Source organism: Poromitra crassiceps, assembly GCF_964638095.1.
Source record: "Poromitra crassiceps genome assembly, chromosome: 22".
NCBI lineage: Eukaryota > Metazoa > Chordata > Actinopteri > Beryciformes > Melamphaidae > Poromitra > Poromitra crassiceps.
In genome coordinates, this window is record NC_139647.1 from 2,218,445 (window position 1) to 2,228,444 (window position 10,000).

Consider the following 10,000-nt stretch of genomic DNA (forward strand, 5'->3'; position numbering starts at 1 on the left):
ATTTCAATGCATCCAGTCTGAATTCATTATGAAAGAGAGATATGCTGAAAAACACTGTAATTATAACAATTTGGGACACAGAAATGATTATCCCCTGAGCCATTTTGATCCTCTTGGTATTCCTCGCCCTCAGCACTCAGTTTACTTCAGTTGGGGACGCAAAATGGCACGAGTTAGAGTAACCCATATTAGGGCTGGGCGATATGGACAAAAATCAAATATCACTCTATTTTTGGACCAAATACCTCGATACTGATGTTGTGACGATATTGTAGGGATGACTAGCCTATTGGTTATTTCAGAAAATATTTGACATCATGAAATAATCATCGCTAATGTGGATATAATGACTAAGTGGATAAAGGCAAATAATAAAACAGCTAGAACAGTCTGGTAAGTTCAGATAAATGACATCACATTACTGTAATGTAGCCTTTAAAACCACGAAAAGACAACACTCATGCCATGTCATGATATTAAGATGTTCAAAATCTAAAGCGATATCTAGTTCCGTATCACGATCTCGATATAGTCTGGGATGTACCTGCAGCACCAAGACAAAGTAGTCGACGGGCTTGTTTCTCTGGAAGAGGTAGTGTTGAGGGGAGCGCTTGTTCTTGGCGTTGAACTTGAGTTCCTGCACCACACTGGGATGTTTGATGAGACGCAGGAGGATCTTCTCTGACAGGTGACACAGCCTGAACGGCTCCACCTCTGGAAGACGTGACATCGTTAAGACATCAATTTATCCTGCACACACACACACATACACACACACACACACACACACGCACGCACGCACGCACGCACACACACACACACACACGTACAACGCTACCTGTAGCCAAGAAGCGATGCGTTGCGAGCAGCAGTTGTGGGGAGATGTTCACCTTCAGCTCATTCTCTGCCAGCTTGAAGATGGAGAAGTCCTGCTGTTTCTTCTCATAATGGGACACGCGCCTCTTGGTCCGGTTATCAGCTGGGAAAACACACGCGGTTTGCAGATTATAGCCTATTTACTGCAGATTTTAGCATAATATACTTTATATATATACTCTGACAATGATTGAGGGCAGGGAGAGTGTATGCACTTAGCAGAACTAGCTGGGTTGCCATTGACATACAAATACATTCACATTCATACAGCTTAATTATAATGTGCTAACTCAATTATGGAGCTCCAGATATGATTTCTCTACCAAGCAGCAGATTGCTTGAGATTATGGATTTAACTGTACATTTCACAGTACGGTATCTACCAAAATATCATGGTACTTCACAGCCCCCGCCCCCCCCATACTGTGGTCCATCGAAAAATCAAACAAGTCTTTTGCTTTGAAGAAAAATATTGCTTTATTTAACTGAAACTGGAACTAATATGAGCACGTTCACACAAGGGTCTTCCGTTATGAGCTTATCTGTAGTGGCAGTGGCTATTACAGGAAAGCTCATGGTAAAGGATGATAAGCGTGGTTGCCTGATATCACGGTATACGTTAACGGTATATCGTTAGTTACACCCCTACTTTAGATGATCCAATGCTTTTTTTGATTGATTGATAACTTTATTGAAACAATAATAGCAGGATCGTACAAGACAACACAACAAAAACATATTGCTCAAAAGGAATAAAACACAATAAAGCCCGAGGGCTTGTTTCCATTGTGGTCCTTGTGTGTGGGACAAGAGGAGTGAATCTGTATGCAGATATGAGCGCGTGTGTGCGCGGGCAAAAACAACACAAACAGATAACATTTTACACTCAAACCAAACATTCTTAAACCTTTAGAGAATGGTTATTTAGATACCTAGCAAGAATGCATCAATCAATAAATAATAAGATAGAGACCAGCTCATAAACTAAAACAGGAACCTACCTAGGGTTTAAAACCCGCGACTATTCAGGGGACATAAGAAAAGGAAAATAAAAGGTTAGGATCACATTTGGGAGCCAACCAGCCATTTTTTCAAGGCAAGCTTAAAAGAGAACCTGGAGTTAAGGGTCTTAATACTCTCAGGGAGTTTGTTCCATAAAATAGCTGCTGAGTAAGAAAAGGTGCATTTACCCTTTAGAGTTTTAAATTTGGGGGGAACAATGTTGGAGGTGCTTCCTCTTGTGGAGTAGCGATGTACCTCACTGACTTTACTCATTGCACACTGCTGTGTGTCAGCCAGCAGTGTGCCAGCCAGCAGTGTGCCAGCCAGCAGTGTGCCAGCCAGCAGTGTGCCAGTGCGTTCTGATTGGAAAATGGAATGATGGTATGCAGAGGTGAGGGAGTTTATTATATTGCATTAAATGTATCATGAATCCAACAGGGACAGCTGGTGCTATAAATGCCTCCAGTGAAAATTCTGCAGAGATTAGCCTCTTCTGTGCTATATATACACGCATAATGCACACACACACGCATAATGCACACACACACACACGCACGCACGCACGCACGCACACACACGCACACACACACACACACACACACGCACGCACACACACACGCACGCACGCACGCACGCACGCGCACGCACACACACACACACACACACACACACACACACCAAATCTCAACATGCACTGTATGAAGACCCCTCCTGTGCACTGCATGCATGCCATTAAAGACGTAACCGCCTTAAAATGTAATGATATTTTCAGGTTCTGAGAGGAGTATTTAAACAGTTACCCCCCCCCCCCCCCACACCCAATGATTTCTTGTAAACAGTAAAGTAGAGAGAGCAATAATCTAAAATCTAACACTACTAGAGCAATCCTACTAGTGTATATAGATGTGAAATGAAGAGAGTGGTGGCATTTGGAATCGGCTCTGTGGAGACTGAGCCTTTCCAGTCAATTACAGATGAGCGGATTACAGGGATTATCTGTGAGATTGGGTCATGTAGTCAGATTATTTAATTATGAATCAGCAGGGGGGATTCTGAGAGAGGAGGCGGGGTCAATAGTTTAATGAGAAGAGAGGACATGGAGGGGAGGGGACAGAGTGAACTGATGCTGCTTATCTATTATTGCTAGTGCTAATATTGCCAACAGTTGCTTTTGTTGAGATGAGCATTTGCCAATGAGATGTCCTTGTGTTTGACACCATATTCCATCATTCTGATTTGTGATTGGTTGTGATTAGTGAGATTTCCTTGTGTTTTACACCATATTCCATCATTCTGATTTGTGATTGGTTGTGATGAGTGAGATTTGGGTAGGCTTGTTCTTTGTAGATTCCTTCGAGACATGCGTTCCTCGTGGACTGTATTATAAATGTGATGTGACTTGAGAGCTGAATCGACTCAGTGAGGCCTTCCTGATGGACTGTATTATAAATGTGATGTGACTTGAGAGCTGAATCGAGTCAGTGAGTCACTGCAGCAAACTGAGGAAGAAGCTACTCGAAGTAGGAGCTGAGAAATACTTACTATACAGGTCTGTCTCGTCCACGATCTCTGACTTGATGATCTCCTCGATGACGTCCTCCAGGGTGACGACGCCCATCACTTCATAGAAGGGGTCTCCCTCACCCTCGTTGTTCACCCTCTGGACCACCGCCAGGTGCGACTTGCCTGCAAGCAACAGAAAAGCAAAGGCATACGTTTAAAAAAACAAGTTTCCCCTTTTCAGATTTTGAAATTCTGATTCTGAATTCTGATTGTGAGTTCATGTAAGAACTGCATATTTCGAAGGGTCGAGATAAGTCACGGGATAAGAAATAACAAGCAACAAACACACGTCAACAGCTTCCAACTGGCTCTGTGCAGTCGAGATGAATACCTGCGTTAATAAACCAACTGTGGCGAGGAGCTCATAAATATAAGGGAGACATATCTTAGAGCTTGAATATAAAATAATTTCAGTGTTAGGGCTGCACTCTGCACTCTGTTCTCTGTGTGCCTGCGCGCGTGCGTGTGTGCATGCGTGTGTGTGCGTGCGTGTGCATGCGTGTGTGTGTGTGTGTGTGTGTGCGTGCACGTGTGTGCGTGTGCATTAGTGGAGACAGTTTGACAGTTTGGAAGACTTGGCCCTCGCATAAACAATATGATTATGCATCGTGTCTGGGAATGCCTGCATCTGCTCACCTAGCTGATCATGCTGCTGCCACCTCTGTGTACACACACACACACACACACACACACACACACACACACACACACACACACACACACACACACATGCAGATATGGGGACTTGGACTTGCAACTTGGACTTGAGTCGCATTTAAGTCGCACACACAGTGACTTGAGACTTGACTTGGACGGATGGGCCGGAGATCACTGCCCAGAGGATCAAATGGATCAACCACTTTAGTCCACCGCAACAACAAGAGTGCTGATTGGCTGACAGGCCATCTCAAAACACAGGAGTCGGGCCGTGTGATTGGCTGACAGGCAGCCATCTCAAAACGCAGGAGTCGGGCCGTGTGATTGCTGCGGTGACGGGGTCGCGCTCAGCCTCGGGTCAGCCTGTCTGAAGAGCTCAGGTGAGTCACAAGTGGATTTGATGTGCCTGCCTGGGCACTGTGTTACATCATTCATTATGTTACATAACACTCTGTGGACTCACACACACACACACACATAAACACACACACACACACACACACAGCCAAGATTCACACACAAACAAACACACACATGCCCGTGGCGAAAGTGGGCCTCACACGGATGGATGTCCCTCCTGTTTGTGCTCTGCCTGTTCCCCAGACTCCTGCAGGCTGGCATGGCTCTGCTTCCCACTGTGTTTACTGTGGCTGAACTGAATACTATATGTGTATGGACGTTCCTATGAGGAAAAACTCTGTCTGTCTGTCTGTCTGTCTGTCTGGCTGTCTGTCTGCCTGTCTGTCTGCCTGTCTGTCTGTCTGTCTGTCTGTCTGTCTGTCTGTCTGTCTGTATATATATGAAGAGTTAATTTGCAAAAACAGGTAAACGCCATTCTTAAAATGAACAAACATCTGTTTGATACTCCCTGGAGTGCACATAGAAAACATTATTGAGGTGATTTATGTGAAATTGTAAAAAAAATATGAGTGAAATATGTGTATTCAATACTCCTTACACACATGTCAGCCTCTTGATGACATCTCCAGCCCCCTCCCTAAACTCAAACCTCACCCTGCCACGTGCCCTTCTACTCTGTGAGCCATCATCTGAGCGTCCAGCAGAGCCTCCTGGACAGCAGGGGGCGCCGTTAATCCATGAGAGGGAAAGGTCGGGTTTGAATTTTTCATGGAAGCTCTGCGGGCTATAGGACGTAGGACAGCGGTGGCCCTCCAGGGTTGGAGAAGCTTCAAAGTCACCGCGGGCGGACAATGACGTGCGTGCACACAATCTAAAGGTGAAGCCCGACTTGCAGTGAAAAGCTTGGTGACGTGGTGACTTGCAGTAAAAAGCTTGGTGACGTGGTGACTTGCAGTGAAAAGCTTAGTGACGTGGTGACTTGCAGTGAAAAGCTTGGTGACGTGGTGACTTGCAGTGAAAAGCTTGGTGACGTGGTGACTTGCAGTGAAAAGCTTGGTGACGTGGTGACTTGCAGTGAAAAGCTTGATGACGTGGTGACTTGCAGTGAAAAGCTTGGTGACGTGGTGAATTGCAGTGAAAAGCTTGATGACATGGTGACATGGTGACTTGCAGTGAAAGCTTGGTGACGTGGTGACTTGCAGTGAAAAGCTTGGTGACGTGGTGACTTGCAGTGAAAAGCTTGGTGACGTGGTGACTTGCAGTGAAAAGCTTGGTGACGTGGTGACTTGCAGTGAAAAGCTTGGTGACGTGGTGACTTGCAGTGAAAAGCTTGGTAACGTGGTGACTTGCAGTGAAAAGCTTGGTGACGTGGTGACTTGCAGTGAAAAACTTGGTGACATGGTGACTTGCAGTGAAAGCTTGGTGACATGGTGACTTGCAGTGAAAAGCTTGGTGACGTGGTGACTTGCAGTGAAAAGCTTGGTGACGTGGTGACTTGCAGTGAAAAGCTTGGTGACGTGGTGACTTGCAGTGAAAAGCTTGGTGACATGGTGACATGGTGATCGGCTGAGAAGGTCCGATTTAGGGATGCCCGATGATCTCAGCACGTCATCTGTGTGTGGGCCGATAAAGGCTTTAAGATGAAATATCGACGATGGGCCTGAAACAAACATTTGTGCCGATATGACAGTCTGATCAAATGTGCCCTGATTGCTGTGGATATTGTCCGGATTGTCTCAGGGAGAGCATCACCCAAGCCTGTTTATCTAGGATTTAATCTGACAGTTTTGTTTGAAAATGTTGTATAAATACAAAATATGGTATGTTTTGAAGTAGTTTTGCCCAGTACATTTTGAAAAACATATTTTTGTCTGCATCTGCCAGTGGGCCATCGTGATAAGAGTAGACATAATCATGTGTTACTTCCATGAAAGACTTGATGTTCTCTGAAATTAGGTGGATTTTTTTTGGGCCATTATATCAGTATCGTATCGGCAATTGGACAAAAGAGCTGGAAAATATCGGCATATTGGATATTGGCAAACAAAAATCAATATCGAGCATCCCAGTCAGATTTATAAGTAACATGTAGCCTATGACAGACAGACAGACAGACAGACAGAGAGACAGACAGACAGACAGACACACACACACACACACACACACACACACACACACACACACACACACACACACACACACGGGAGAGGGTCAGCCCTAGGACCATGGCGAAAGACCAAAGCAGTCCTTTATAATCTTCCTCACACAGATGAAGAGGCAGACCTCCTGACCTGTAAGTGCCAACAACCCAATGTACTGCATGACCTTCCCCATGTCATCCTTCTCTCTCCTGTCACACACTGATTAAAGCTGCATGGCCATCCAGTCCCTCTTCTTCTCCTCAATGAAACAGATTTAAATTGTAATCCCGATAGCACATAAGCCAACACTGTCACTGTGAATGAAATCCTTACATAACAGACAATCCAGTTGGCGCTCATATGTCTCCATTTTCCCGCGTGACCCTCAGACGCTGTCGGGGGAGCGCTTAGTTCTGACTATTTGCTACAGTGCATCGATTCCAAATCATATTTAATGTTATCGCCGGGAATGAGTGGGGTCCCTGAAGGGAGGTGACACTGTGTGTGTGTGTGTGTGTGTGTGTGTGTGTGTGTGTGTGTGTGTGTGTGTGTGTGTGTGTGTGTGTGTGTGTGTGTGTGTGTGTGTGTGTGTGTGTGTGTGTGTGTCTGTGTGTGTGTGTCTGTGTGAGAGAGAGAGAGAGAGAGAGAGAGAGAGAGAGAGAGAGAGAGAGAGAGAGAGAAATTATAAATTAGAGCTGCAACAATTAATTGATTAGTTGTCAACTATTTTGATAATCAATCAATAATAATATAATCAGTTTGAGTAATTTTGAGTAATTTTTTTAAGGGGGAAAAAAAAGTCAAAATTATCTGATTCCAGCTTGTTAAATGTGAATATTTTCTGGTTTCATAATGGCTCAGCTGTGTTTCCATTACAGTTTTTCGCAAAATAATTGCGATATTTCGACAATTTCGACAATGTACAATTGCGACTTGTAGGCGTTTCCATTGAAGTTAAGTTTGAGTGACGGCGCACACACCTGAACGAAATTCCCCGTTGCAGCAGCTGCCACAGTGATTACGCACGGGGATCTGCCCCAAATCCCGTCCCCTGCATGCTCAATGCAAATCACAACATGCAGTTACAACGCATATAAACGAGCCTGATTATCAATTCAAAAGAAAATGAGTGTCAACATATTGCTGGCTGCAGTGAATGCAGTGAGCGCGAGAGGCAGAGGAAAAAAGGTAGCCTACAACTGCGCGCACACAGACAGGCAGCCTGTCACCAAGGACCGATTTCTGTCATAAACATGATCTATTTTCCCCAGCTCCGCTTTTGCACAACACTCGTCTTTCTGCTAGGTAGCGTTGCTTAAAAGTTTTCCACTTGCTGCGGAGGTTTTGCCACGGCTTATCGAACCGTTTCTCCCTCATTTTCCTTTCATTTTCCGCTCCGTTTCCAAAGGGGAAGATGGGTCACATGACATGCAAATGCGAAAAATGTGTTTCCATTACACTTTTGCGATAAACTGCTATATCGACACGTCTGAAAAACCACCTCATGAGAGCGCAAAAACTTTTTGCGATATTTGGGAGGTTTTTCGAAATTTACGTGTTTCCATTACCCACTTTCTATTGCGATATATAGATTTTGCGCATTTCTGAGAGTAATGGAAACATGACAGTAAACTGAATATCTCTGGGTTGTGGACAAAACAAGACATTTGAGGACGTTATTTTGGGCTTTGGGAGATACTGCTCGACATTTTTCACCATGTTCTGACATGGTAAATGGTAAATGGCCTGCATTTATATAGCACTTTTATCCAAAGCACTTTACAGTCAGTTTACAGTCAGTAGTTACATTCACCCATTCACACACCGATGGCGGCAGGTTACCACGCAGGGTGCTGGCACACCAACGGGAGCAATTTGGGGTTCAGTGTCTTGCCCAAGGACACTTTGACATGCAGACTGGAGGAGCCGGGAATTGAACCACCGACCTCTTTTATCCGAAGTGATTAGTGGACGACACGCTCTACCTCCTGAGCTACAGCTGTAGCCGGCTGTACTGACATTTTATAGACCAAACTTTGGCAAATAATCATCAACTCTATTGCCATTTCAGTGTAGGCAAATGTCTGACACAGTTCAACATTACAATAAAGTGGGACAAAACAGAGAGCAAGGCAAGTGAGAGGACAGAGAGAGAGAGAGAGAGAAAGAGAGAGAGCGAGAGAGAGAGAGAGAGAGAGAGAGAGAGAGAGAGAGAGTAGAAGTAGTTCATAGCCTTGTAGTGAAAATATATTTTTGCATAAATCCTACCATAACCCAATTCTGTTGCTCCATGATACGCCAGTAACTAAGTGTCCTCTGGCTGAACCATACTATGTGACATCAGTTTGTGACATCAGTTTTCACAGAGCTCCCACTGCTGAGGATCAGAGCAGTGGGACACAGTGGATATGCACTGAGTGCTGCCCTGTCACTTTAGAGACTGTCATCATAATTCACCTTATTCAGAAGAGACCGTCTGGAATGAGAGATAACAGGAGGTTTAAATACCATCGGAAGTTCCGATGGTATTTAAACCTCCTGTAACTCATAAAACTATAGTCTGACTCATAATGTGCGTCAAACTATGTTTGACCAGGTGAGTCAGACTAGTTTGAGCAGGTAAAACAGCCAGTGTTTTGAACCGGAAGTCGTGATACAATGGGTCAAGTGGGCGGGGCTGCATAAGGTGAATACAGTAATAAATACATGTCGTGTGTGTGTGTGTGTGTGTGTGTGTGTGTGTGTGTGTGTGTGTGTGTGTGTGTGTGTGTGTGTGTGTGTGTGTGTGTGTGTGTGTAATGACTTGATAAATGTATTTATTTATACTGACCTTGGAAGGGGTGAGTGGGGAGCGGGCTGATGGAAAAATCTAAATAAAGTTGATATAAAAAAACACTGAAAATGTGAGAGCTGACAGGCAGCTGACCTGGGTGGTGAACTGGGAGTGTGTGTGTGTGGGGGGGGGGGGTTACCTCTCTTAAATTCCTCCAGCATCACATCCAGTTTGGTGTCATTGAACACGCAGTGCATGGGGTGCTTGTAAAACTGGGTGATGGTTTTGAGCGGCGTGCAGTCGTCTGGATCCACGAAGGCCAGGTCTTTGACGAACAGGATGTCCACGATGTTGGACCGCTCGTTGTCGAAGACCGGGATCCGCGTGAAGCCGCTCTGCATGACGTCGGACATGGTGCAGAAGTCCAGCACGGCGTCCGAGGCCAGCATGTAGCAGTCTGACAGCGGGGTGAGCACGTCCTCCACGGTCTTGGTCCTCAGCTCCAGGGCGCCCTGGATGATGTTGAGCTCCTCTTTGACCAGGTCGTGATACGGGTCTGTGACTCGCAGCATGGCCACCAGCTTCTCCCTGGTGTAGAAGTTGCTGATCTCTTGGTGTAACAAGATAT

General features: G+C 45.2%; 1 protein-coding gene across 1 annotated transcript in view; it reads right to left on the reverse strand.

Moving 5' to 3' along the window:
- The window catches only part of LOC310796502 (metal transporter CNNM4-like), a gene marked incomplete at its 3' end in the record, with an annotated part of 21,941 nt that overhangs the window by 10,860 nt on the left and 1,081 nt on the right, over positions 1-10,000 (reverse strand). Inside the window, exons 1-4 of the mRNA XM_083658700.1 lie at positions 9,572-10,000; positions 3,421-3,564; positions 839-979; positions 545-714 (exon numbers count right to left, since the gene is read on the reverse strand). The exon at positions 9,572-10,000 is cut by the window's right edge and continues 1,081 nt beyond it. Coding sequence (XP_083514826.1) covers positions 545-714; positions 839-979; positions 3,421-3,564; positions 9,572-10,000 — 884 coding nt within the window. The remainder of the gene's footprint in view (positions 1-544; positions 715-838; positions 980-3,420; positions 3,565-9,571) is intronic.